This window comes from Synchiropus splendidus, chromosome 5 (assembly GCF_027744825.2).
Source record: "Synchiropus splendidus isolate RoL2022-P1 chromosome 5, RoL_Sspl_1.0, whole genome shotgun sequence".
Taxonomy (NCBI): domain Eukaryota; kingdom Metazoa; phylum Chordata; class Actinopteri; order Syngnathiformes; family Callionymidae; genus Synchiropus; species Synchiropus splendidus.
The window spans coordinates 32637537-32663805 of NC_071338.1; the positions used below are offsets into that span (position 1 = coordinate 32637537).

The 26269-nt window shown below is 53.3% G+C and overlaps 4 protein-coding genes across 8 annotated transcripts; 2 read left to right on the forward strand and 2 right to left on the reverse strand.

Annotated features, from left to right (window-relative positions):
- Positions 1-320: 320 nt before the first annotated feature.
- On the forward strand, positions 321-4219 carry cog8 (component of oligomeric golgi complex 8). Its single transcript, XM_053864571.1, has 5 exons — positions 321-643; positions 1360-1567; positions 1632-2456; positions 2700-2868; positions 2940-4219. Exons 1-5 carry the CDS (start codon positions 321-323, stop codon positions 3182-3184), a joined length of 1770 nt encoding a protein of 589 aa, XP_053720546.1. The 3' UTR covers positions 3185-4219.
- nob1 (NIN1 (RPN12) binding protein 1 homolog) lies at positions 3173-7161 on the reverse strand. Its single transcript, XM_053864572.1, has 10 exons — positions 7060-7161; positions 5293-5425; positions 5097-5230; positions 4757-4828; positions 4538-4699; positions 4352-4477; positions 4093-4293; positions 3828-3925; positions 3621-3765; positions 3173-3558 (listed from the first exon to the last, which is right to left on the reverse strand). The coding sequence occupies exons 1-10, from the start codon at positions 7126-7128 to the stop codon at positions 3289-3291; spliced, it is 1410 nt and encodes a 469-aa protein (XP_053720547.1). The 5' UTR covers positions 7129-7161; the 3' UTR covers positions 3173-3288.
- A 656-nt stretch (positions 7162-7817) lies between these two features.
- Positions 7818-14303, forward strand: wdr59 (WD repeat domain 59). 5 transcript variants are annotated; one of them, XM_053866159.1, is made up of 26 exons: positions 7818-7885; positions 8407-8456; positions 8568-8703; positions 8768-8853; positions 8918-8998; positions 9066-9103; positions 9169-9257; positions 9323-9439; positions 9514-9591; positions 9654-9810; positions 9872-9951; positions 10772-10895; positions 10961-11067; positions 11127-11291; positions 11352-11447; positions 11516-11605; positions 11674-11795; positions 11875-12025; positions 12140-12196; positions 12444-12565; positions 12625-12706; positions 12766-12878; positions 12938-13052; positions 13110-13179; positions 13252-13515; positions 13596-14303. In XM_053866159.1, exons 1-26 carry the CDS (start codon positions 7832-7834, stop codon positions 13829-13831), a joined length of 2880 nt encoding a protein of 959 aa, XP_053722134.1. In that variant the 5' UTR covers positions 7818-7831; the 3' UTR covers positions 13832-14303. The 5 variants fall into 5 exon arrangements, with proteins under 5 accessions (XP_053722134.1, XP_053722135.1, XP_053722132.1 ...); XM_053866160.1 differs by having other exon boundaries at positions 13116-13179; XM_053866157.1 differs by having other exon boundaries at positions 12938-13179.
- On the reverse strand, positions 13963-20422 carry gpatch1 (G patch domain containing 1). The gene is made up of 20 exons (XM_053866162.1): positions 20184-20422; positions 18320-18454; positions 18159-18244; positions 17937-18097; positions 17767-17864; positions 17645-17700; positions 17330-17578; positions 17122-17275; positions 16977-17056; positions 16678-16891; positions 16281-16613; positions 16025-16206; positions 15829-15953; positions 15654-15742; positions 15421-15584; positions 15032-15362; positions 14874-14951; positions 14374-14450; positions 14188-14306; positions 13963-14113 (listed from the first exon to the last, which is right to left on the reverse strand). Exons 1-20 carry the CDS (start codon positions 20251-20253, stop codon positions 14080-14082), a joined length of 2835 nt encoding a protein of 944 aa, XP_053722137.1. The 5' UTR covers positions 20254-20422; the 3' UTR covers positions 13963-14079.
- Positions 20423-26269: the final 5847 nt, after the last annotated feature.

A 26269-nucleotide genomic window follows, 5' to 3' on the forward strand; every position in this document is an offset into this window, starting at 1 on the left:
CGTCTCTTAGATCACCTGGAGCAGGAGGAGGCCTCTGGGCAGAGAGCGGTCTGAACCTCATTGCTGCCCCCATGACCCGGGCTCTGCTCAGCGCTGGGGGATGGAGTGGCCTATATTGTTTTGGTATATTATTCATGATTGAGATGCAACATTCTTGGTGAAGAACTCAGTTCCAGCTACCTGTGGGATAACGAGTATAAACACGAGCACAGTCCGATGATACTGACCGGCCGGTGAAGTACACATCTCTGTCCACACGGCGGCGACAAAGCGCCAGTGAGTCCCACCGCAGTCCAGCGAAGAAGAAGCCGACGCGGAAGATGGTGGACGTGGAGGACGAGAGTATTTTGGCGTCTCTCTTCAGGGACTCGGTCCAGGACGGCTGGAGAGAGAACCCGGACTTCACGGCGTACCTGTCCGAGCTGAGCTCTCTGGGTCTGGAGAACCTGGTCCGGGAGCCGGAGCGCCTGGAGGAGGAGCGGGCTCAGATCCTGCAGCAGACCCGGGACCTGGCCTTCTCCAACTACCAGACTTTCATTCGGACCGCCGACTGTACCCGGGACCTGTACCGGGACTTCGGGCGGGTGGAAGACAGCGTGACCCGGCTGCTGGAGAAACTGCCGCGGCTCGGAGAGCGATGCAGGTCAGTGACGTCATGTACGCACCGGCACATCGCGTTATGATATGGCTGCAAATCACCATTATTACTTTTGTTATTATTTTTGCTATTGATTCATTGCCAGAATTTAACCTACAGTCATGAACACGGCCATTACGATGTCAAATCACTGTACAGGTGCATGTGGATGGGCGATATGTATGAGAAACATATAAATGAAATGATAACAATAATAATCATGAAAAGAAAGAAATTACAAAATAAATAAAACAGGATGTAAAATAAACATGTACATATTAACGCTGGGGGCTAAAATGATTTAAATGAATATTTTAAATTGAGAGCACGCAGTTATTAATTTTTGTAATTTTTATTTGGTGGGATGTATGATGGTATTGAAATATTGCTGTGTTTCAATGTAGAAAGCGATTGAGGACGTGGATCTGTGAGCTTTTTAACAAGTTATTTTAACATGTTTGACAATTGCTCGTCGACGTCAGCGCTTCATTTGTTTACTTCCTGTTTGACCAGTCCTGTCAGATCGTCCGCCCCCAGCGGCGGAGAGTGTAACTGCATCAACACTACTGTCGCTTGCTCAGTATCAGAATCAGAATCAGCTTTATCCGAGGTCAGTGAGGATCCCGCCAACTTCGGAACAACGTGCAATAATGAACGAGGCATAATAATCGTAATAAACAAAGAATAACCATTTGCCGCATGTTTGCGGCTGTCGCGTGCAGGGTGTTCATGCAGGAGGCGGAGCAGATCTCGACGTCGCGGCGGCGAACCAGCCTGACTCTGAACCGACACACGGAGATCCTGGAGGTCCTGGAGATCCCGCAGCTGATGGACACCTGCGTGCGGAACGGCTACTGCGATGAGGCGCTGCAGCTCGCCGCCTACGTCAAGAGGCTGGAGAAGAAACACGCGTCACTTCCTGTCATCCAGGTGAGCCAGCGCAGGCGCCGACTGGGACGCCGGCGGTGTTAACCGCCACCGTCTCCGTGCGCAGGACATGGTGGGCGAGGTGCGCCAGTCCACCCAGCTGATGCTGAACCAGCTGCTGCAGCAGCTGCGCAGCCAGGTGCAGCTGCCCGTCTGCCTGCGCGTGATCGGCTACCTGCGCCGCATGGACGTCTTCACGGAGGCGGAGCTCCGGCTGAAGTTCCTGCAGGCCCGCGGCTCTTGGCTCAGGACCCTGCTGGCTCAGGTCCCCGACGAAGACCCCTACACCCACATCACCAAGACCATCGAGGCCTACAGGGTCTACCTGTTCGACATCATCACGCAGTACCGCGCCATCTTCTCCGACGACGAGCCACTGATGCCTCCGGGCGGCTGCTGGGCGGCGGTGAACGAGGGCGCCATCTTCCACGGCTGGGTGGTGCAGCAGGTGTCGCAGTTCCTGGCCACGCTGGAGCAGGACCTGCAGCGGGGCGTGGGCGGCCGGCTGGACTCGCTCCTGGGTCAGTGCATGTACTTCGGCCTGTCCTTCAGCCGGGTGGGCGCCGACTTCCGCGGGCAGCTGGCGCCCATGTTCCAGCAGGTGGCGGCAGCCACGTTCCGCGGTGCCGTGCGGGAGGCGGCAGAGCAGTTCCGGGAGGACATGAACGTGTACACGCTTGTCGCCCTGCCCGCTGTCCTGGGGGGCAGCGTTCCTGCGCCGGCGCCCATGGTTCAGCCCGCCACACTGCAGCCCCCCATGACCCTGCTGGACTTCCCGCCGCTGGCCTGCTTCCTCAACAACGTCCTGGCGGCCTTCAACGACCTCCGGCTCTGCTGCCCGCTGGGGCTGGCCGAGGACGTGACACGGACTCTAGAGGGCGCACTCCAACAGGTGAGTCGACCCCCGACCTCCTCCATGCTGCTACCAGCTGACCACAGGGGTCAAAGGTGATGAGGCTTCATGAAACTGTGTCCTCAGAAGGGGGCGCTCTCATGTTTACGTATGACTAAGTGGTTGTTCAAATCCAAAGGTTTCAAAGCAGAGAGCGCCCCCTAGTGGCTCTGAACATGAGGCGTCATGAAGCCTCGCTGGCCGAAGGTCTGATGGACTGTTGAGTTTGTGCCGTCCGTGCAGGTGACGCAGCAGATGGTGTCTTTCCACCGGGCAGAGGCGTCGGCGTTCAGCCAGCAGGAGGAGCAGCAGTTTGTGCTCATGTGCAGCGCCTTCGCCGACGACATGCTGCCCTTCATCAACCGCTGCCTGCAGCTGCTGTTCCCGGCCTCGCAGCTGGCGCTGGTCCTGGGTGAGTCCCGCCACCCTCTCCCCCCCCTCTGGTGCGCCCCCGCCCCGCTGACACCCCTCCTCCCTGCACAGGCGTCCCCCCCTCCCAGCTGGCCAGGTACCCACACCTGGGTGTCGTCGACGTGGCAGCCGTCCTGGAGCCGCTGGACTTCGTGCTCCCGCGCAAAGACACTTTAACGCCGGAGTTGAATGTGGAGCTGAGCCAACTGAACTTTGACCCGGTCGCTGAGGACTCACCCTCTGACCTGGACCCGGGGAGCCCTAGTCCCCCTGAGGTCAGTGCTGAGGAGAAGGAGGGGGCGGAGCCTCAGCAGTGAGGGAAGCTTTGGTCGAATATTTCTTTATTGCAACAACAAATAAAAATATTTGGGGGGGGATTTTTTTTTTCTCCAGTTTAATGTTCTGATCCGAAACGGCCATGTCACTTCTTCTTGACGAACTTCTTGCGGCTGGCGTTGGGGTTGACCCGCCTCCTGCCGGCGCCGCACTGCCCGTCCCGCAGGTGGAGGCTGGCGGCGCGGCTGTAGATGTCGTTCTGGGAGAAGGGCGAGGAGCCGGAGACGTAGTCCGGGTCGAAGACGTCGGTCTTCTGCCGGGCCTTCTGGGAGAGTCGCTGCTGCGGGAAGCGCTGGTCCTCCACCAGCTGAGGGTTGCTGCTGTGTTTGCCCCCTTGTGGCAGAGGGAGGGAGTGCTGCCAACACAAACAGGGCGGCGGTCAAATTCCCGAGCCGAGCACAGGTCAGAGGTCCTCACCCGGAGTCCTCGCGTGTTCAGCACTTTGGGGTTCCTGGAGAAGTGCATCTGCAGGCTGCCGTCCTGGCTCAGCGTCACCGCCACCTTCTTCAGTGTCTTGTTGCCGCAGTGGGGGCAGAACTGCTTGCTCATGTTGCTGGTGCTCCTGCAACACAACCAGGCTCAGCGCAGGCACGGCGCCCCCCACAGGCCGACACTCAGACTCACTTGAAGCAGGCGTGGCATCGCAGGATGTAGTTTCTCGCCTGCTTGATCAACATTCCGTCCACCGACAAAACGTTGAGGCCGATCTGGACCAGAACGTTCTGGAACACACAGGAGAGCCACGTGAGGACCGACACTCTTTCATCCGAGCCACTAGAGGGTGCTGTCTGCTCTAAAACCTTTCAGCAAGCATTTCTATGGAACTTCACATCGAGAGCCACCGACTGAGCTCTGGAGGTGCCTTCAAACGTGTCTGGCCTTCACTGACCTGCATGGCAAAATCGGTGGTCAAACACCCGACTTTGACTTGTGCTGGCGTTCTCCAGTCGGCAGAGTCCATCTTCACCTGTCCAATGTTGCTGGGAGTGATCCAGCCTTCGTCGTCGTCCTCCTCCTCTTCCTCCTCCTCATCGTCGTCGTCGTCTGCAGGCGTGGTCTTCTCCACAGGCTCAGAGGCATCGCTGGACTTCTGTGGGTCACAGGTGCTGGACTTGAGTCTCTGTCTCTGGAGGGAGGTCAGAACTCACCAGCAGGTCCAGGAGCTGGTCCTCCATGGCCGGCAGCGGCGTCCTCCAGAACTGGAAGCTGTTGAAGGTGTCGCCGTCAGTTGCGGCGGGAACAGGCGGCGTCTCCTCCTCGTCCTCTGAAGGTTTCTGAAGAAGAGTAGGTCGTGTCTGGGTTCTGACCAGGGCACCGCTTTAGTTCCGACTCACCAGCAGGTCCAGGAGCTGGTCCTCGAAGGCCGGCAGCGGCGTCCTCCAGAACTGGAAGCTGTTGAAGGAGTCCTCTTGTGAGTCGGACGCTGCGGTGTTGGAGGGAGGTTCGGATTGGGCCGGCGCCACCTTCTGTCGGAGCTTCAGATCCTCCGCTTTGTTCTGAAGACACAGCAGCGTCAGAGGACCTGCAGGGCGGCGACTCAAAGGGTCTCCTACCTTGGAGGGCAGATGGAAGCCTGCCATGTTGACGGGAGTCTCTGGGTGGCGCTGTGTGCTGCAGACGTTGAGCTGTAACAGAAGGAGCCGTCACGGGAAGAGGAGGAGGAGGAGAAAGAGAAGGAAGAGGATGAGAAAGAAGAAGAAGGAAGAAAAGGAGGAAGAAGATGAGCAGGAGGTGAAGGAGGAGGAGAAAGAGAAGGAAGAGGATGAGAAAGAAGAAGAAGGAAGAAAAGGAGGAAGAAGATGAGCAGGAGGTGAAGGAGGAGGAGAAAGAGAAGCAAGAGGATGAGGAAGAAGGAAGAAGAAGAGGAGGGAGGGAGGAGGATGAGGTGGGTACCTTCATCTCCGGCTCCTTCCTCAGGTGCTGCGAGCCCACGTGCTCCACCGTCAGCTGGTAGGTCAGAGCCAGGACCTTGATGTCGGTGGCCGACAGACTGGGATAGTCTCCCGTCTTCTTGGAGAAGTCTGTGACTGAGGAGCAGACAGGTTGGGTCGCAGCTGGGGTCAGTGAGCGGCGCGGGCGGACGAGTTACCCAGGCGCACGTATTCCGGGCTCGGCTCCTTCCAGGTCAGCTGGTAGGGCAGGAAGGCCAGACTCTTCCGGGTGGGTTTGTCCCGGATCTCGTTCACCACATCCCGGAGGGTGTAGATGTTCTTGCCAAAGTTCTGGAATCACACAGAGCAACAGGCGTCAGGCGAGTGACGTCACTGGTCCACGACAGCAGCGATTTTCACACGGGGTGAGAGAGTGTCAGGTGTGGTGCGGGAAAATTATGCAGTTTCACCTCATGTGTCCGGAGACAGAGGCAGGCGATATGATGACGTTAAATCATGACAGTGAGAAGGTGTTGAGGAGCAACCGAGGTGAGGAGATGATCCCATAGATTGGCTGCCATTCTTTCTCTCCACTCTACTGTAGAGCTCCAGTGTGTTGATGCGCTGATCCATCCCTCAGTCAAAGCAGCGCTGCTGTGGTGCGCCGCGCTCCTCGTCCCACTCACTCACAGCCAAGAAGCCGCTCACATGCGCAACTTCCCGCTAACACACTTTCACCGCAGAACCATGGAGGGAGGGAGGGATCCTTGTGGGAGCCGCCACCAGGCCAAAGACTGTCTGCAACGCAGAGCTAACAGAGCTAACCTGACCTGTCTCACTTCCAAACTGTATTGATGCTCATGGACTGTCAAAGTTTGCTGTGTGGTTTAAAAGTTAGCTTTGAAAAAACTATATACACAACAAAATAAATGCACTCCAGAATGTGAGGAGAGAAAGAATCACTGTTTTATGAAGCAAGTTCAGGCCAAGAAGCTGAGGATTTGTCTGGAAACTCCACACTACAAGATCAGATCATGCAAAAGAGAAGTGATCCAATCCAAACAGTGATTTAAAGCAAAATAAATACATCAATAAATCATGACATATTTTGCCATATTGCCGCCTCTTTCTGGACACATTTCAAACAAATATATTTTCATCAGATTTACAACTCATCTTGTACCATTCCAATTCAAATTCATTTCAAGGTGACTCTCTGTTCACTAGTCACATTATTTTTTTTGGCGAGAAACGCAACAGACTTAAAAAATTGTAAAACATTAGAAAAACCTTTTTTTTTTAAATAAAAATGTGTAAAAACATATATTTCTTAAATATGGCTCGTTCGAGAACATTTTCTGCAGTCGGGAACTAGTTTGATCTTCTGATGCTGATCAAATTGTTTTTGTGTTTTTTCCTCATATGATTGAACAGTGGTTCAGAAAATCCCACACATAAGTTGGACGTCTTAACTATTAATTTTATTTCAGACAAATATGCTACATTTTGCATAACAACTCATTTGAGCATTTACATGAAGCTCACTTTGAACCCTTCTCATGAACAGCTCGGTTAACAAATGGAGCGTAAGAAACGACACACGGATTACATGACACTTTGAGTCAAAAAACTAGCAGTTGAATAAAGTTTTAAATGTTATTTCACAGGCTGGTGTTGGGTTTACGGCTTGAAAACCTGTAATGATTTTAGATGAACAGCAGAGGTCACTATTGACTGATCAATACAGTGTCGACACAGTCTGTGTCGCGTGTGTCAGTGGGTATCACCAACCCGTCACGACACACGGCTGAACACTGACGGGCGGCTGAACTGCCGCTGTGGCTCTTCGCGTCCCACTCGACGCGTCCACGACCCAAACACCGAGCGTTCCGCCCCACCGGGCCTGATTGCTAAAGTATAAACGCGCTTCCATCACCGGAACCTTCTTTCGGTTCCGTCGGCCCCGCCAGCACCGAGACACTGACCTGCAGAGAAGCTCGCTTCAGAAAAGCTCCAGCGTCGGCCACAACATGCTCGACGAGGGGCTGCGCCATGTTGACTGGAGAGGCGCAGAGTGATGACGACGATGGGAGCGCGGCTTGATGACGCAACATAGACGTCCACAACAAGACAGCACACGTTGATGTTTTTTTGTTTTTTTTTTTTTTCATTCATTTCTCAGTGAATTATTAATGTCACCCATTTTTGTGTCGTTGAAAATACAGACCTGAAATAACCAATGGGTATATTTTTATGTTGTTATTTGTTTTTCTTCCCCTATATCTATTAATAGTAATATTGACTTTTTAAACTCAATTACATTCTTTGATGAGCAATGCTCATTTTAACACTATTTAATGTCCGTAAAAATATGAATGAAATGCATATTTGTTGTAACAATGTGCCTTTATCGTTATTATTTGTACTTAAGGTTCTATAAACTAGACATTCACACTTCATTAGTATCCAGTATGTGTGATCTTTAATGGGAATAAAACGTAGATTATCACATTGTTTTTCGTGTCCTTCGGTCTTCTGCCCCTCACTGCATTCACAGTATAACATGTGGCCCTTAAGGAAATTTAACAGCTCACCCCTAGTGTAATAGTTGACAAAGAAAATATAATATATATTTGGCTATACATTTCCAATGAACGCAACAACTGTTTCCGCCCCGAAATACTACATTCCGACAGTCCTGAACGCAGCGCCGTGTGAAAGCCGTCACGTGACGTTTGTTGACAGTGGAGGGCCAAGATGGCGGCGCGGTGGAGCAGCGAGAATGTGGTGGTGGAGTTCAGAGACGCTCAGGTGAGAAGCTTCTGCTCTCAGCCTTTGTCTGTCGCCGCGAGGTCGCCGTCTGCTGCCCGTGCAGCTGAGCGTCAAAGATGGAGGACTGTGGAAAAGTTTTAAAAGTGTTAATGAATCTTTCTCAAAGTTGCGGAGTCGATTCCGTTTTATCACGGTTTTAACTCGTGACGTGTCAGGTGTTGGTCTTTAAACCAGAACTTAATAGAACAAGTTTGAACATTTCTTATTCAAGTCAAGTCGAGTCCTCGACGTGTGTCAGATTGCGTTAGTTGTACAAAGTATGGCGGCGGGGCTGCGGTTGGCCGTCTGCTGGTAAATGCGCGGCCTTGAAGGCACAAAAGCGGTTCATTCTAAACCTGAGGGCAGAAGTTTGCCTGCAAAACGCCTCGCACATGCAAACATTCAAGGCCACTGACCCAGAGAGCGCTGTCGCGATGTTGTGAGTGAGCCGTTTCTGTTGCAGAACCGGTCTCACTCTTTGAGTTGTTGATATGAAATTATTGCCGCTGTGTTGTTGCCAGGCCACCGCCATGTCAGTGGACTGTCTGGGCTCCAACGCTGTGCTGTCTGGGTAAGTGTTTCTCAGTTTTCATTGAGCCCAGAGAAGCAGGTTCAGTTAGGAAACACCCAGCCAGAAGGAGGCGCCTCATGTTCCTTCTCATCCTCTGGTCTGTGCCTTTAGGAGGCGCTTCCTCTACATGGTGAACTTGGACTCCCCGGCCGACCAGCCCCGAAAGATCGGCCGTCACAGCAAGTGGGACGTGGGGACAGTTCAGTGGAACCACCACAAGTCCGAGTCTCACGTCTTTGCTGCTTCTGTGAGCGCAGACACGAGCTTTCTCTCCCTCTCAGTGAGACTCTCACTGACCCCTGTGTTCCCAGAGTAACCAGAGAGTGGACCTGTACTCGTGGAAGAACGGGACTGGAGAAGTTTACGCTTCCCTCCAAGGACACACTCGGGTCATCAGGTACACACACACCAGCGAGAGGACAGAGGGCGTCTCGACCTTGACACGGTCCTCTTCGTTTCAGTGATCTGGACTGGTCCTGGTTCGAACCAGAGTTTCTGGTCACCAGTTCTGTGGACACGTACATCTATATCTGGGACACCAGGTGAGGCGTGGGTGTGTTTGGTGGTGGTGGTGGAGGATGATGATGATCATGTGGGGTTTGTGCGCAGGGACACTCGTAAACCCACAGTGGCGCTGTCTGCTGTCGGTGAGTCTGGACAGGACCACAGAAGTGACAGACAGGACTGTTATTAACACTGTCTCCTCCTGTAGCTGGAGCCTCGCAGGTCAAGTGGAACAGGAAGAACCAGAACCTGCTGGCGTCCACTCACGATGGAGTCGTGCGGATCTGGGACAGAAGAGTGAGTGGCTTGGTGCAGGGTGAGAGTGGGGTGCGTGTGCTGACAGTGTGTGTGTGTGTGTTCAGAGTCCCAACACTGCGTCCGAGTACCTGGCGGCTCACCTGTCCAAGATCCACGGGTTGGACTGGCACCCGGAGAACGAGTTCGTCCTGGCCACGTCCAGCCAGGACAACTCAGTGCGGGTGAGATTCACGACTGCGCCTGAACTCACCACGCGACCTGTGGCCTCAGGTCACCCTCTCTTCTCTCTGCTCAGTTCTGGGATTTCCGAAAGCCCAAGAATTACCTGAACATCCTGTCGTGTCAGGTGCCGGTGTGGAAGGCCCGGTACACGGTGAGTCCGCACTGCTGCCCCCTGCAGGCTGAAGATGTGTGTGACAGGCGTGTGTGTTTCAGCCCTTCTCCCACGGCCTGGTCACGGTGATGGTTCCTCAGTTGAGGAGGGAGAACAGTCTCCTCCTGTGGAGCACCCTGGACCTCAACAGCCCGGTCCATGCTTTCGTGGGACACGACGACGTGGTTCTGGAGTTCCAGTGGAGACCTCAGAAAGAAGGTGGGACCTCCGGAGCAGCTCCTGTCAGCTGGCCACGTCTTCATGCTGCTGTGTTTCTCAGGCTCCAGTGATTTCCAGTTGGTCACATGGTCTCGCGATCAGACCCTGAGGATCTGGAGAGTCGACCCTCAGCTGCAGAAGGTGATCGTCCTCTCCTCAACTGCCACGATCTTCATCATCATCAAGATCCCTCCATCTCTGCCATGACTGTGTTTCTCAGCCACATGACCAGAAATCACATGATCCTCTTCCATCAGCTTCACTATGATTTTCACTCAGCTCCACCACTCTTCATCATGCCCTCCACCTTCATCACTCACCATCATCCTCACTGATCTCCAGCTTCATCATCTGTCTTCAACACACATCGTTCTCATCATCATCATTTTTATCTTCACCACCTTCATCACTTATCTCCACCAACATCCTCATTCCATCTTCATCATGAACATTTATGTCATCCTCCTCATCATCTCGTATCACTTTTCTCCTCACCCACCTTGAGCAGTCTCCTCATGCCCCAGACGTCACCACCCACCTCACCACTGATCTTCTCGTCACTCCCTTTGCCTCCTCTGTTCTCATCTCCACCTTCATCACTCATCATCATCATCCTCTCCACCTTCATCCATCACGTATCACTTTTCTCCTCACCCACCTTGAGCAGTCTCCTCGTGCCCCTGGCGTCACCACCCACCTCACCACTGATCTTCTCGTCCCTCCCTTTGCCTCCTCTGTTCTCATCTCCACCTTCATCGCCCATCTTCATCATCCTCATCCCCTCCACCTTCATCCATCACATATCACTTTTCTCCTCACCCACCTTGAGCAGTCTCCTCGTGCCCCTGGCGTCACCACCCACCTCACCACTGATCTTCTTGTCCCTCTCTTTGCCTCCTCTGTTCTCATCTCCACTTTATTTACCCGCTCGCCTCTCTGAATCAGCTCTTCTGTGCTACAGCTGTGCGTGAGTGATACCGTGGAGGACCTGATGGAGGGAATGTCTCTCTCTGTGGAGGCGGAGAAAACGCTGACGCTACAGGAAGTGGATGAGCAGATGAGGAGCGAGGCTAATGAGCCCAGAGGTGAGATGTCACCCCCCCCACCGCCCTTCCCCCTCCTTACCTGCCGTGTTGTCACCTGCTCACAGAGCCAGATGTTGGACGTCAGGAGTCGGCGCTGAGCTCAGGTCTTCCTCAGACACTGCAGCAGGAGTTCTCCTTGGTCAACTTGCAGATCAGGAACGTCAACGTGGAGGTGAGCCCCCGCACCCTGAGCCTCTGGTTGTGGACCCCTCGGCTCTGTTCTCGCCGCAGATGGACGCCGTCAACTGCAGCTGTATGGTGTCGGCCCATTTTGGCACTCACCAGGTCCACCTGGTGGTCAAGTTCCCGGCCCAGTACCCCAACAACGCCGCGCCCACCTTCCAGTTTGTCTCTCCCACAACCATCTCCACCGACATGAAGACCAAGATCCAGAAGGTTGGGAGCCGTCGGCAGAGCAGAACCCCACCGACCCTTGTGACGCTGCTTGTGCTTCAGATCCTGACAGACACGTCGCTGCAGAAGGTGAAGAGGAACCAGAACTGTCTGGAGCCATGCGTCCGTCAGCTGGTGTCGTGTCTGGAGTCCGACATGGTCAGAACCAGGACGAGCGGCGGGTGGTCACAGTGGATGTTAACAATGTGTGTGTGTGTGTGTGTCAGACGCAGGAGGACGGCCCGGCAGCGTTCGTCCCCGTCACTCCGGCGCTGCAGGCCTTTCCTCGGGTCATCAACACCTACGGGTCCTATCAGGTGAGGCCACGCTCCCAAGTGTGGCGGGACCTGGCCCTGACCCGCATGTGTCTGTGTATGTGTTCCAGGACGCCAACATCCCGTTCCCCAGAACCTCTGGAGCGAGGTTCTGTGGCACCGGGTGTCTGGTTTACTTCACTCGACCCATCACCATGCACCGCTCGGCCCCGGCCACCGAGCCCACCCCGAGGTACCATGGCACCGACGCTGCTGCGCGCACACACCAGGTCCCAGACCCGTCACCTCACACAGCCGGACCCGTCTTTCAGGTCCCTGTCGGCGCTCTCGGCCTATCACAGTGGAGTCTTGACCCCAATGAAGATGCGCTCGGACTCTCAGAACCTGCGGCTCTACAGCAGCAGCCCAACCCGCTCCGACAAAGACACCGTCTCCATCTCCTCCTTCTATTACAAAGAAAGGGTGAGGCTCACACTTGGACACACTGGAAAGTTACGTCCTTCTCACTGGCCACTTCTGTCGTCTCCTCCTGACCAATCGCCTGTTGGCCGCGCCTCCTCATTTCCCTCCAATCAGATGCCTCCTTTCTGTGGCTCGCGGCGCTGGTCCGTGCAAACCCTCCATGATTGGCCGGTACCGACGTCTTATCACGTCCGCGCTCGCTCATCAGCTGCTTCTCTGCTTGTCTCCGATTGGTTTCTGGGGCTAACCTTTGACATCGGGTCGGGTCACTCTTAATCCGGCGGCACTAACATCCGCAGGTCCGAACGCTTCTCATCCGCTCCACATCAGCTGTAACGGCCCGCCGCCGGCTCCTCGCTGTAATTGGTTCTGCAGACCACTTTTAATCAGGTGGTTCTCTGTGTGCGTGCGTGTGCAGAAGTCCAGAAGGTTCAAAACCAAGAGAGAAGACGTCAGCCGCATCAAGCTGGCGGGGAAAGTCATCATCCAAGAGATTTCCTGCCTGCTGCCGGTGCACAAGGTCCTGGGAGAGAACTACATGTGAGGACGCACAACACAGCCACACAGCCTCACACAGCACTAACACTCGGGCTTTTCAGCCTCAACATCCACGACATCCAGGACACGTGTCAGAAGAACGCGGCGGCAGCGCATGCGGTGGGACGCAGAGATGTCGCCAAGGTAACGCCGGTCTCACGCCGGCCAGCACGACCAGGTGACACCAGTGCGTGTGCGGGCAGGTTTGGGCGCTGGCGTCAGCAGCCACCAACCAGGATCTGGATCCAGACTCCGACCCGGACGCGGAAACTCCCTGGGCGCGCCATCCGTTCGGACGCCAGCTGCTGGAGACGCTGTGAGTGGCTGGTGATGTCACGTGACTGTGCTGTGGTCTGACGCGGCTCATGTGTCCAGACTGGACCACTACAGCAGGATGAGCGACGTGCAGACCCTGGCCATGTTGTGCAGCGTCTTCAGAACGCCGCCGTCGGCCGACTCGCCGTACCTTCCCACCCACCGCTCACGCTACGTAAGCCTCACCGGCGCACGCCCTTGTTCCTTGACAGGAAGTGACCTCATGTGGCAGTTTCAGCCCAGCTTCACCTCCGGCTCTGTGACGTCCGGGTCCTACTCCAGCGCCACGGACTCGGTCACCGGTGGGTCGTGGAATGTTGGTAAGACCCTGGCGCCGCTGGCAGCAGCTGACCTCACCTGACCTGTGTCCGCAGCTCGTGACTCGGAGCACATCAGCTCCTGGAGCGAGTCGTCCCCGGACGACGGCCGCTACGGCAACCACGCGTTTGTGGACCCCCGGGAAAGAGAGCGTGAGCAGCACGAGATGAACAAGCGGCTGCTGGACCCCGCCAACACGCTGCAGTTTGACGACTTCAAGAAGAGTTACGGCGAGATCCTGTACCGCTGGGGGCTCCGAGAGAAACGCGCCGACGTGCTCAAGTTCACGTCGCGGCCCCCGGAGCCTCACCGGGGCATCGGTACGTCAGCATCACACACTACAGTTCCTGACCTCCGACTTTGTCCGGGCCACCTCACCTCTCCTGCCGTCTGCCCGCAGAGTTCGGCGTGTTCTGCTGCCACTGCCGGAGTCAGGCCCGCGGGACTCAGTGCGCCGTCTGCAAGAGACTCACCTTCCAGTGCGCTGTGTGCCACGTGGCGGTCCGCGGGTCGTCCAATTTCTGTCTGAGCTGTGGCCACGGAGGACACACGAGCCACATGATGGACTGGTTCCGGCGGCGGGACGAGTGTCCGGCGGGCTGCGGCTGCAACTGTTTACTGCAGAGCGCCGTCTGATCGGCTCGCCATCACTGAGGACAGAAACCCAGAGTAGCTCGAGTCCAGTCGGGGAAAGTTAAGGACCGGGCTGTGCTCACTGGCCAGAAGGCTCTGGATCTAGGACTGAACCAAAACCTTGCGGGAGTTCACCTGCCAGTCAAAACTCACGTCAGAAAGTCAGGTTTGAATTCAAGTCTCAGTGTTTTTTTATTTTGAAAATCAGATGGTTAAAATGCTGTGTTCAGAAAATAGATGAGTCTCTGAGGTCACTTCCTGTTAGCTTCTCTGATGCTCTTCAGCCTGCGGAGACAGAAGCGACGATGACGTGAGACACACAAACCCACGCTCCTCTGCATCAGGCCACGCCCCCTCACCTCTTCAGCAGGGCATCTGCTGAGTCCTCGTCCTGGCTCGACTCCTCGCTGCTCTCAGACTCCGCCTCCTTGCTCTTCTTCTTCTGCTTCTTCTTATGTTTGCTCTTGTGCTTCTTTTTCTGAAGGAGAAGTTGGAATTCCTTTTTCTATCTGAAGCAGCGAGTAAAGCATCAGAGGTGGCTTCACCTTCTTGTCTTTCTTGTGTTTGTGTTTCTTGTTCTTCTTCCCTCGGTCCTGGGTTACCTCGCTGGCGCCTCCTCTGGCTGGACACAAGAACAACACAAACATTCCCATGTACAAACGAACACACACAAGACAGCAAATATGAGTCACACAAAGCTAGTACACACACGTGCAGTCAAGTAATCTACAGTACGAAATCAAAATCTAGAAACACAAACGCACACAGACCAAATCATGGACAGGCAGACAACGCAGCCATGACAAACGATGGCAGAAACTGACAATTAACGCTCAACAGATAGAAAGAAACTCTGGGACTCTGAACAAACTGGAACCCAGTTAGAATCACCCAGTTATTTTGCCGTTTTAATCCTAAAACTGAGGCTTAACCTTGTGGGGACCGGCCTAACGGTCGCAACTAAGCCAAATGTCTTCACAAGGAGGTGCCCCCCCCCCCCACATTGGTCCTAACAAGAATCGATAAACCAAACCGTCTGACTCACATTCATGGAATGACGGCGGGAGCTTGGGACCAAACTCCTCCTCGTCCAGTGTGGAGCTGCGACAGGAAGCAGCTGCTTCTGGAGGACGGACGACAGAGCTGATCAGATTTCAATCTGACCCTGGGAAAGAGCACATGTGTGATGTCTGTGGTACCGACCCGTGTGCTGGTTGATGGGGTTCTGTGAAGAAGGCTGCGTTGCCGTGGGCGGGATCACAGCTGGAGGCGGGGCTGAGGTGGCAAGTGATGAAGGAGGAGCTGATGAGGAGGAGGAAATGCTGAAGAGGTTGAACGGTTGTGGGTCAGCCTCCTTCTGGTCCTGGACCTCTTCCTGACTCGGGTCCTCCTCCTCACTGTCCTCAGAGGAAGAGGAGGAGCCAGAAAAGATGGCTTTGAATAGGTCCATGGGCGGCCGGATCTCCTCTTCCACCTCCTCCTCCTCCTCCTCTTCCTCGTCGTCGTCCTCATCCTCCTCAGACTCCGATTCCTTCTGCGGGTCACGATCAGGTCATCACATGTGGAGGTCCAGAGAAACCCTCCAGACTCACCTCCACTTTCCTGTCTGCAGCCGTGTTGGCGGCGGCGGGCGAGGTGGGGGGCTCCTCCTTCACCTCGGGGGAGTCTGGCTTCTCAACCAAGCTGTCCTTCTTGTCCTGGTCTGACATGTCCCACCTGGACTTCTTGACCGGGGCTGGAGTGGGTTTCACTGGCCCTGGTGGGGAACACAACTCAGCTCAGTCATAGTTCTGGCTTTGCCCGTGTGGCTGCACCTTGGCGGTACCTGAGGGGGTGCTGGGGTCAGTCACGGTCAGGAAGTTGAAGACAGAGAACTTGTCCCTCCTGACCTTGGGCACGCCCACCAGACTGGACCTGCACCAGAAAAAATGGCCGTGAGGTCAGCACCAGGGCTCTTCAGGCAGGTGTGAGTGAGGGGGGGGGGGGGGGAGGGTGCTTACCCAGGATACGGATGAGGGACGTTAAACCTCTTGCACAAGACTTTATCAGGATGGAACTCCAGCGTTTCTCTGGTCAGCTGCCCAAACATCTTCATCCTGACGGCGGCTTTTTTATCATCCAGGTCCTGGCGACACCATTCACAGCAGCATTGATGAGTGTCACCACTTTCATCATCACGTCAGAGGCGTGGGGCACCTGTGTTTCGGGGTGCACCTCCACAGTGTCGTCATCGTCCGCCTGCGCTCCTCTGGTGAAGCGGGAGGACAGCATGGAGGAGGACGAGGGCCGATACAGGATGGAGGCCCTGACAAACTCCTCCTTCTCCCTGCTGCGCTCCCACTCCGTCATCCCCTCGTCCAGACTCTGGTCCAGGGCGTCTGGGGGCAACAGCGTGCTCTGGTGAGACCTTCCACACACCTGAGGCCATGTGGGAGAGTGGGCGGAGCCTCACCTCGCTCCCCTTGGCGCAGGCGCTCCAGGTACTGCTCGTAGCGGGCCTGCTTGCTCGGGTTCTTCTCAAAAGGTTTGAAGGCGTGTGATGTGGAGCGGCCCTTCCACGCGGAGAGAGCCTCCGCCTCCTGAGCTGAGGTGCCGAACTGAGGGAACCCGCCGGGCTGGGGGAGAATCCGAGGCTGGCGGACCACCGGGGGCTCTGGGACCACGGGGGGCTGAGGGACCGCCGGGGGCTCAGGGGGCGGTGCTGGACCTTGGCCGGTGGCTGCGCGCACACGGAGAAGCCTCTCTCTGTCTTCAGGTCTCAGCAGGTCCATAACAGACGTGGGACCTGAACAGAACCAAAAGAATGGGTTAGCAATGGCTTCACCAGGGGGCGCAGTCACGCTCTGCACCTTTCAGGCCGTCCTCCCCCAGCAGCCCCCTCCGCTGGCTTGAGTCCAGCTGGTGCCGCCCCACTTGCTGGGGCTGTTCAGGGACCATGTGGCCCTTGGACGCCGCCATGGCCTCCGCCAAAGCTGGGCTGACGCCATACAGGCGGGACACGTGGACGGCGGGGCGGCGGTGGAGGGGACGATAGTCCTTCGGCAGCGTGGGCGGAGCAAAGATCTGCAGGTGGACGGCAGGTCGAGGTCGGGATAAGGTCAGGTGGAGGGCAGGATGAGGTCAGGTGGACGGCAGACGTGCTGCTCACCTGCTTCTTCTCCAGTGGGGTCTGAGCCAAAGTGAAGCCTTCCAGGATCCGACCCAGATACGCCGCGTCCCGGCTCCTGACTGACAGCATTTTATGAGTTCTAATACCTGCAGCAGACCCGTGAGTCACAGCAGGAGGAGCTTACTGGCCGCGGTCTTCCTGGTGTACTCTTCCGGGGCCGTCCAGCCGTACAGACCGTCCCCTGGCTCCTCGTCCTTCAGCACCGTGTCGTACCTGGATATGCAGTCCCGGGCGTAAACGTCTTCGTCCTCGTCCTCCAGCGCTCCCACCCCGAACGCCTGCAGGGACAGCGGAGGTGAGCCGAAGTCACGGCCGCGCTGTGTCAGCCGCACCTGTCCGACCACGCCCCTCCGCCGCTGCGGCTGCCCCCTGCCAGCCTCTCCGAACAGGTGACCTCTGGACTCTGTCTGAGGGCTGAACAGGTTGATGTGTTCCATCGGGCCACTGTTCCGAAGAGCCTGTCCCGGATCCAATCCGCAGTAGCCCAAGCCCTGCACCCCGACTCGCGGAGTGAAGTCCACGGGGGTCACATCTTTGGGTGCAAAGGTCACATTCTCTGGAGCAAAGTCGTCGTCGTCCTCCTGCGGTGAGAGACAGACTTGGTGGTGTGACACTCACTCACGTGCTGATGTCACTGCTGAGCTCACCTCTGATTCCTCAGATCCAGCAGGGGGCAGCGCACACCCGTAGACTCTGGCTCCATCTGTGGGGACAGCAGAACATCATGAATTGCAGAGAGGCACAGTAGCCCTGCAGAAGTGGGGCGCACCAGTCTGCCGCCGGCGAGGTCTCTTCTTGACACGAGGCCCGACTCCTTGCCCTTCCCTCCAGCCCATCCGCCGCAGCAGCTCCACCCCCACAGACGACCTGAGACACAGCCACACTTACTGAACGTGTCAGGTCTTGGGTGGGCGGCCCACGTGTGTGAGCAGTCTCTACCTGGCGGGCGCGATCAGATCCCCCAGCAGGGTGTCTCCCGGGATGAGTCCGGCTTGAGCGTTGATGGCCTTGGCACGCTCCTGGACCGGGTCTGCCCGCCGGGACCAGAACTCCTCCTGGGTTGTAATTTCTCGTGGAGCAATGCCGTGTTCCCCGAAGTCCTGAGGACAAAGAGACACATGTCACCTTCAGAGCCACAATGCCACCACGTGGAGATCCAACCTCCTCGTCCATGAAGTCTTCGGGCCGGGCCTGCTGCTTCTCTGCTTTCTGCTGCCGCGATGACTTGAACGTTGCAGGGCTCCATCCTGAAGAACACACACACAGCACATAAGACATGAGCAAAGCTGATTCCACCCACGATCTAAGAAACACAGACTCGCCTTCTTTGGAGCCGACGGTGTTGAAATATCCAGCAGAGAAGCCGCCAGTGAAGGCACCATGGAACCGCTGGTACCGACCCTTCTCATCTCTTACAGTCTGCTCGTGGAGGGGGATGGGCTTCTTCAGCGGCTCATCTAGAATTAGCAGATGACACAACAGAAAACACAGAAAGGGCAGGGGGTTAGACCTTAAGATATTTCACACATTTCCACTGTTCTATACCTATATTCATTATAGTCGTTTATGTATAATCACAGGCTCATGTTACATTACAGAGAGATTCTAAAGGTGCAGATTGAAGTGATCATTTCTGCCCCTGAATCACACGCTTTCCTGTTCTCCCGACCAGCGGTTGAGTGCAACTGTGAGCGATGTGTTTTGTTTTATTCAGCGTTGCTTATTTGCCGATACTTGAGATTTACATGTGTTGGTCATGTCCTTCATGCTGTGTTTTGTGTTGCTGTCCATCAGTTGCTTCCGCTCTTTGAAGTCTCTTCTCCAGAGTGATCTAGCTTTTCATTTTGTCGGTGAGTTCCACATTTTCTCTCCCACTATTGCAGTGGACACTTGTCTCAGTGTGGCTCTAGCATATGGTTGGTATAAGTTCCCTCTTCTTCTCTGCTCTCCTCCTCAGGAGTTGGTTTAAACAGTTGGTTCATTATAAACAACTGTCTTGACCTTTTCATTCTGCTTCTCATTGATACTGAAACCCACAAAATGTCACCTCTGATACTCCATCTAATCTCTTTCCAATAATTGTCAAGTTACTGTCCACATATAAGATTTGTGTTGTCTGCAAACAACACATGGTTCATTTGTACTGACACCTCACAGATATCAATAATATATAGAGGCTCAGAGCCCCATTGTTTCACTGTGTTGCTGAAAACAGCCACATGCTACAAACATGTCAGGCTGTGAGGCTTCACCTGAGCAGCTGGTCACATGACTTAGCGGCATGTATTTTTCAAACTCCTCCATTTGACCCTGATCCTCCTGGAAATATCAAGCGGTGTAGACAGAAATGTGTGCGCCGTTGACTTGACTCCTCTATGTTTGGACGTGGCTCCTGCCACCAATAACGTGGCCCCGGTCTGTGTGTGTGTGAGCCACGCTGCAGACTGGAGCATCTCATCTTCACTCCACTGAATTCAACGGACTTCACTACCATCAACAGTGAGTCACAGGTGAAACACATGCCATACCTTTAGTTTAGGGGAGGACAAAGTGAAAAGTGGAACTAAGTCATGTCAGTTGTGTTGATGGTGGATCTGATGATGCTCCAAGTCTCAGGACCCACACTCACATCGGCACTGAACCTGCTCCAAGGCCCCACGTTACACACTACTTACAAACTTACACGTACAAACTATCAAGTATCAGTCAAATCAGCCACTCTAATATAAAGGGGTCAACATTTTAGTGGGATTTCAGTATTTGGTTCATCAGCCTCAGCTGTGTTTAATAAATCGGCTACACGACGCCTACCTATTCGAGCACCCTCTCCATGACCTTTGACCTAACCATGTTATATGGTGCGGCTAACATGAGTTAAATGTCATAGGGAAAACCACAAGCTTATTATTATTATGTATACATTTTTATCAGCGTAAAAATCTCATCCACTGATATTAAAGGGGGTTGTACGGTTTCTGCAAGCAAGGAAGTCTCTGCAACCAACGTCTTGGTAAGGTCAGCTATACAAACGATTTGGAGGAAACTCCACTGTTTTGAACTGACGGTTAGCTTAGCATCACTCAAACCCGTCTAGTTCAAGAAACCCGGCCGCTTCCTCTTCACCGAGGCTAAAGACAAGCCGCAGACACGGTCGACAACATTGTGCGCCATAACATTTCAACGCACCTTCTTCCAGGGGCTCCAGCGGGGTCCCGTAACCCACGAAGTTCGGCGCAGCTTTTTGGTCTGCCGCCATATTGGAAGTCCATCACAGACCGTTTTTCCGGTCAGAATAAAACAGTGCTTCCCCCTGCTGGCGCGGCGGTTCGGACGAAACGTGTTCAAAAACTGTAACATGTTCATCGCTTTGATCCAGACTTTCATCATCGACGACTGATTTCCCATACAGCGTCATAAGTCCATGCCCAACACACGACGTCAACGTCTTGCTTCCTTCGGCTGGTTCTGGTCCGACCCTCCGAACGCTTGTCCTCGAGACGGGTTCACGCTGCAGTACCACTATTTCACCGGGAGATGTCGCTGCATGACCAAGACCATGGCTTTACGCGCGCACTGTGCGGGACGTCAACGTGTTTGTATATATATCTGTATATATGTAGATAGTGAGTTTTTTTGTGTGCGTGTGTGCGTGTCCCTGTTTTAGCAATAGTTTTGGGGGCCAATACTTAGAAACACGCCTTGTGAGAACATTTTGCTCTATGGGGACCCCATGGCCTTTAACCCCGGGTTGAAGCCTCGACTTTGAGAATTAAAATTTTAATGATAAGTGGGTTTACGTTTGTTTTAGAGTGTGTGTGTGTGTGTGTGTGTGTCAGTGTATTTGGACTTACAGGTGTGTGTCTGTCTGACTTTGTGTATATGTTAGTCTGACTGGAGTGTTGTCTACATGTTAATGTTCACGTGTGCGGCTGGATATCGGAGGCGTGTGTGTGTGTGAGACACTGAGAGTTTGTGGGTCTCCGTTTGTTCAGGAGGGTTGTACATGAGTGTGTGTGCGCCTGAGTGTGTTGTGATTGTTTGTTGAGCGATTGTGTGAGTCACTATCCTGGTTCAACCCTTGTGTTGTGTTTGAATTCTTCAGCTGCAGCAGAGAGCCGGACGCTGATGTCGGCTCCTCTGGTTTGAAGGAAGAACATGATTTGACCTCAGTTTTCTGGAGTCAGAATTTAAAACAGTTTCTCTAGTTCACCTCCCTTTTCCCCACCAACCGTTGTCATGGAGACCAAGTGAAGTACTGCAGGAGAACCTGGTGATGATGCAACAACTTGACACTGAGCAGGAGGAGGAGCAAGAGGAGGAGGATGAGGAGGAGGAGGAGGAGGAGGCCCCTGACATGGAGAAGGAGGTGAAGCAGGAGAAACAAGCGAGGAGGAGCCAACAATCCCACATCCATGCAGACTCTGCCAACACACACACACAGACTTCGGAAACATCATGCTTATGCACAAACACACACAAAGACTCACACCTCTGTGGCCACACATCGCACAGAAGAACACACCTGAAATGCTCAGACGCACAGCCCTGTGTTGCAGACACATATAGTCCCTCATAACCCACACACAAGCTGTGCCCACTCACCTTCCATCAGCACACACACGAAGACGAAGACATGTCCGTATGAAACCTCACTGCGACACACATGTACACACAACATGACTGACATTGACTCGCACTGACGTGGCACTCTCAAGATGCGTGCTCCACATAACACATTCACAATCAGACACACAATCATCTCACACGCTGAATGAAACGCACACGCAGACGTCATGCGGTCACGGCCACGTGACACGCACTCACGCACAAACTCACAAAACCGATGACTCGAAAGAGATTGACCACGGACACGCCGTAAATAAAACAGCGAATCAGTGTGTGTGTGTGTGTGTTTGGCTATACTTGTGAGGACCAACTCTTGGACATTTTCCCAACAAAGTAAAACTGGGTTAGGTTTAGGGGAGAGGCTGGGGAGAGGGTGACGGCCATGAGCGGTCCCCACAACGTCAGCCCTATGTTGGTGTGTGTTTCCAGCTCAGCCCTCCTCATCACTTCTTCATGACTTCTTTCACACGTTCATGTTATCCGCTCATGTTCCCCTCACGTCCGAGCGGCTTACGGTCGCCCGGCACTTGACCCCCAGCTGGCCCCTGACTGACCCCGGGTTGGCCCCCAGGGGAGCTGATGCTCTGCATCAGGTGTGGAAGTAGAACAGTCGTGTTTCTGTGTGACGCCTCGGTCACATGATCACTTCTCACCTCTACAGCTGATTACAATGGCAAAGGTTTATCGCCCCTAATCCCGACTAAATCCCGGTTTAATCTTGAGTCTGCGTCTGTGCGTGGGTAGGTACAGAGGACGTTCAGTGTGTGCGTCCTGCGGGTCGGAGTGTGTGAGCGTTCACACTCAGAAAATGTGAGCTAATCTGTCGAGGAATGATGACTGACCTTTAACATCAGCAGAAACGCTGTCGTGCTGCGAACTCGCAAAGCTTCCAGGAAGCCGCAAGACTTTGAACGTCTCTTTTGTTCAAACCATTCCCTTCGGCATGACATTCATCTGACACGCGACTGGAGACACAGTGGTTAGAAGGGTCGGCGAAACCAGAGAGATTCAGGAAAGGTCTTCACCAGCTTGAGCTAAAGACGGCGTGTGGCCGTTCACTGCGAGATGTCAGTCCGAACCTTTGCTTCAGAAGGAGGAGCTTGAGGCAGAGCTGTGGGCAGAGAAGCTGTGGAAGTGAATTACGATCAAGCTAGGGGCCATTTGTGGCCTTCAGGATGCAGTTCTGACGCTCGCCACTAGCTGTCCAATTGTTCTCCGAATGCATTTAACACTTGACAAACACTTGATTTAAAAACAACTGCATTTCTAGCACTAAGAAATAATCACCTCTCTGTTATCTATTTGGCTGGAGTGACATGCTGAGAGTGGTCAGTTGAGTTTGGGAGCCCTGGTGTACAGCAAGAAGAGTAAAGGACCCAGTGCAGAACCTTGAGGAACACCAGGGGGAGAAGGTCAAATACAGATGGGGAAGCAGCGCGATGAAAGCGTTGGAGAGTCAGAGTCAGAAGTGTCAGAGATGAAGACACACATGAGTCTATCAGGTGGCAAACTCAGGGAGGACAGGTGGTTTGGACCCGTGAAGAAGAGAGTTGGACTGAGGATGTTGGAGATGAAAAGGAGGACAGACCTAGTTTACATTTAGTTTTTCCAGAAATGCATTGCATAATAAAAGCAGAGACTGGCAGAGGTCAAGTCCTGTGGCTCATATGCGCCTTAATTCTCATCATTGATGGTCATAAAAGTTGTTCTTTTGGTGCAAGATTGATTAAAGTGTTGCAAAAGTAAGCAGTGATAGTTTTTGTTTCTTCAGTCTGCCTGCGCGGGTGTGTATCTGTGGTGTGTGGGTTTGCTGTTCGGCGGTGGTCATAATGTTCTGGCTCTTGTGTGTGTGTGTGTGTGTGTGAGACACAGCGTGGAAACTGGCCTGTTAACTTTATATTTTCGAGTTGACCAGTAAAGATCAGAAGCAGTGAGTCAGCACTTGAACGCGAACAAGAAGTGGTTAATCCGACTTCCTCTTTTCTCGATGACCAGTGGGAGCCGGGAGGAGGTGATTGACAGCTGCGCCAAATGAGCTGCGAGAGGTCTGAACCGGTGCACGATCCAGGTGCTCTGCTCTCCTGAACGGACCGTATGACAGTGCCACATCAGCCATGTATGGCTGCGGTGATGAGTCACATGATCTCCCACCTTCCTGTGGTACAAATGTTTTGCTTCTGAGTATTGAGGTGTTATGGAGGCATGAGTGTTCATGAATCATAGGTTAAACCGAGGCCACTCAATGGGTGGCCCACGGGCCACGTCAGGCCCTTAGAGACTTCTTGTTTTAGCCCCCAAATATCACCCAATTTATGTAAATGATCAGGCTAACCCCTCATGAAACAGTTGGTGCAGTGTTTCTTCCACTACAGCAGGGGGCAACGTTGAGCAAGAGTTACCACGAAGCAGCAAGATGCTTTGCTACTGCTGTGGAAGTAATGGTGCGGCCATTTTCCTCTGAAGTCGGAGCTGGTAATGACTAGGCTTCATGAAACATTGTACTCATCTTCAGAGCTCAGTAGAGGTCAGTCATTTGGAAATGGAATAACTTTAGAGCATAGAGTGCCATCAAGTGGGCTCAGAAGATGAAGACGCTGTTTCATGAAGCCTCACCAGCGCGTCCAGTCACCAACGCCGACGTCCACGAACGCCATCCTTGCTCTGGCCTTGTCCTACATCAGGGGTGGGTAATTGCATTTCCCAAGGGGCCACATTACGTGCAGGGGGCCGTCGAGCCGACGAGGACAGAAGAAAAGTTCTTAAATTTAACTTGGAATTTGTGACTAAAACATTAAACAAGGATACAACACCATGCTGTTGAGGGCTGCAAAGATGTTTTAGTTCATTTTATCCTCCGTGAAAACGATAAAAGTCCTCTTTAAAATGTTTATTTTTCACTTTATTTTGATAGACAATAAATATTGATGAATTAGACATATGTGATATTTAATTTAAGATTCCAGAATAACTATTACTAACTATGGCGAGGGAAACAGACACAGAAAATGATACCTAGTTTTATTATTATTATAATTTTTATATAATAAATAAACAATGAAATTACAATCTCCATAGTACTTGTGCTCTGACATCATGATGAAGGTAAGGGGGCGCATGTGGCCCCTGAGACGCACTTTGCTCGCGGCTGTCCGACGTGCTCCTTTTGCAACTCGGCCACATGGAGATGGCTTCTTTCAGTGGTTTCCATTGTTACAAGAGTTCAACTTCCTGTTGACACTTGGGAGGCCATCTTGGATTGTCATCTTGAGGGTGCTGAGGTTCCTCACATTGACTGCTGAGGAAACTTTAGGCTTATAACTCGAACATGCCTGGTTCCGTTGTGTCAGGTGACCGGGCCACTCTTCGATACACAAGTGGTGAACTCACTGTTGTCTTGACGCAGCCATGTTTATCATTTTGAACATCTGCTAAAGTCATCTGCAGCATCATCATGACTGCTTTCATGTCCACACAGCGATTCTATCTTCTGTACAAATCCTCGTTTAAACCCGGTGTCACTCACACTATCTGACTCATATGATGAATTGTTTATGGAAAAACAAGTGTCAATATCTGTGTCTACATTGTTGATGCTGGTGAAAGATCCTCGCGCTGATAAAACACAACCAATTTTCTCATTTCCTGCATGAAGTCTGAGTGGCAGAACAAACCTTTCCTTTCAGTTTACCGCCATCTTTTACTGTCATTTTGCGGGACATGATGAAATATCACACAGTAGGTTATGGAGAGCTCAGTCTCCAAAGGAGCACAAACATAGTGTTATTAGAGGCAGTTCATGTTTTGTCGTGTGACATCAGTGATGTCATCATGTGACCAGCAGTAGGACTAGCTGTTTCCTCCCTGTGAGTCACTGATCATCACTCCATCCTTTCCTGATAAATGACATGTCTGCCGAGAGTCAACGCTCGATGAAACACACACACACACACACTTGTTTGTATTAAGTTTGTACCTTAAATCTATTTATAATGACCCAGTTATTTTGAAGTTTTAATTCTCAAACTGAAGCTTAGCTTTGTGGGGACTGGCAAAAGGTGCCCACAAGGTGGGTTTCCAAGAATTGGTCCCTCCAGTTAAGGCCACACGAGTTCACACACACACACACATATGTATCTTTTAAGCTTTTATTTTTAAAGTCAAGGCCCGTTCTGATTAAGGTGGACTTTGGAAGTTTAATTTTGCGTCTCATCGTGACATCGTGACGTCCTGGTCAGAAGCTGCGCCCCCATTGGCTCAGCCTAAGAGCATTAGCGACATTCTTGAGGGGGCGGAGGGGGACCGGGCCGACGTTCAGGGAACAGCCGGTGATGTAACAGCAGCCGCCATTGTTCCGCAGCTTTAGGACTCCTTGTTATCCCACCTGGTGGGCGGGACCGTTATTAGGTAACCGAGTCTCAGAGACCAATCCAATCTCAGTACCTGTCAGAGCTGCAACTTCCTCCCAACGGCTACGACTGCGTCCCGTAAGCGAAGTTCTGTTGTTGCAGAACGTTCGACCACAGCAACCTCACTGGTTGGTGGTGCAACAGGGTGTCGACAGGTCCGGCGCTAAGGTGGGGCGACGCTCAGACAACCTCACCGGACACTCGCCTTTGACACTTGATCAAAGTGTGTTTCAACCAGAC

What these genes read in the sequence shown, in the direction of transcription:
- cog8 (XM_053864571.1), top strand. Translation starts at nt 321, where the DNA reads ATGGTGGACGTGGAGGACGAGAGTATTTTGGCGTCTCTCTTCAGGGAC. An exon ending in TAGAGGGCGCACTCCAACAG is followed by an intron (nt 2,457 to 2,699) that starts GTGAGTCGACCC and finishes CCGTCCGTGCAG; the next exon opens with GTGACGCAGCAGATGGTGTC. An exon ending in GCAGCTGGCGCTGGTCCTGG is followed by an intron (nt 2,869 to 2,939) that starts GTGAGTCCCGCC and finishes CTCCCTGCACAG; the next exon opens with GCGTCCCCCCCTCCCAGCTG.
- nob1 (XM_053864572.1), bottom strand. Translation starts at nt 7,128, where the DNA reads ATGGCGCAGCCCCTCGTCGAGCATGTTGTGGCCGACGCTGGAGCTTTT. An exon ending in TGAAGCGAGCTTCTCTGCAG is followed by an intron (nt 5,426 to 7,059) that starts GTCAGTGTCTCG and finishes GTGTGATTCCAG; the next exon opens with AACTTTGGCAAGAACATCTA. An exon ending in CCACCGATTTTGCCATGCAG is followed by an intron (nt 3,926 to 4,092) that starts GTCAGTGAAGGC and finishes TGTGTGTTCCAG; the next exon opens with AACGTTCTGGTCCAGATCGG.
- wdr59 (XM_053866157.1), top strand. Translation starts at nt 7,832, where the DNA reads ATGGCGGCGCGGTGGAGCAGCGAGAATGTGGTGGTGGAGTTCAGAGAC. An exon ending in AGTGGCGCTGTCTGCTGTCG is followed by an intron (nt 9,104 to 9,168) that starts GTGAGTCTGGAC and finishes CTCCTCCTGTAG; the next exon opens with CTGGAGCCTCGCAGGTCAAG. An exon ending in GACGCAGAGATGTCGCCAAG is followed by an intron (nt 12,707 to 12,765) that starts GTAACGCCGGTC and finishes GTGTGCGGGCAG; the next exon opens with GTTTGGGCGCTGGCGTCAGC.
- gpatch1 (XM_053866162.1), bottom strand. Translation starts at nt 20,253, where the DNA reads ATGGCGGCAGACCAAAAAGCTGCGCCGAACTTCGTGGGTTACGGGACC. An exon ending in CACCAGGAAGACCGCGGCCA is followed by an intron (nt 17,057 to 17,121) that starts GTAAGCTCCTCC and finishes AAATGCTGTCAG; the next exon opens with TCAGGAGCCGGGACGCGGCG. An exon ending in TGACCCCAGCACCCCCTCAG is followed by an intron (nt 15,585 to 15,653) that starts GTACCGCCAAGG and finishes GTTCCCCACCAG; the next exon opens with GGCCAGTGAAACCCACTCCA.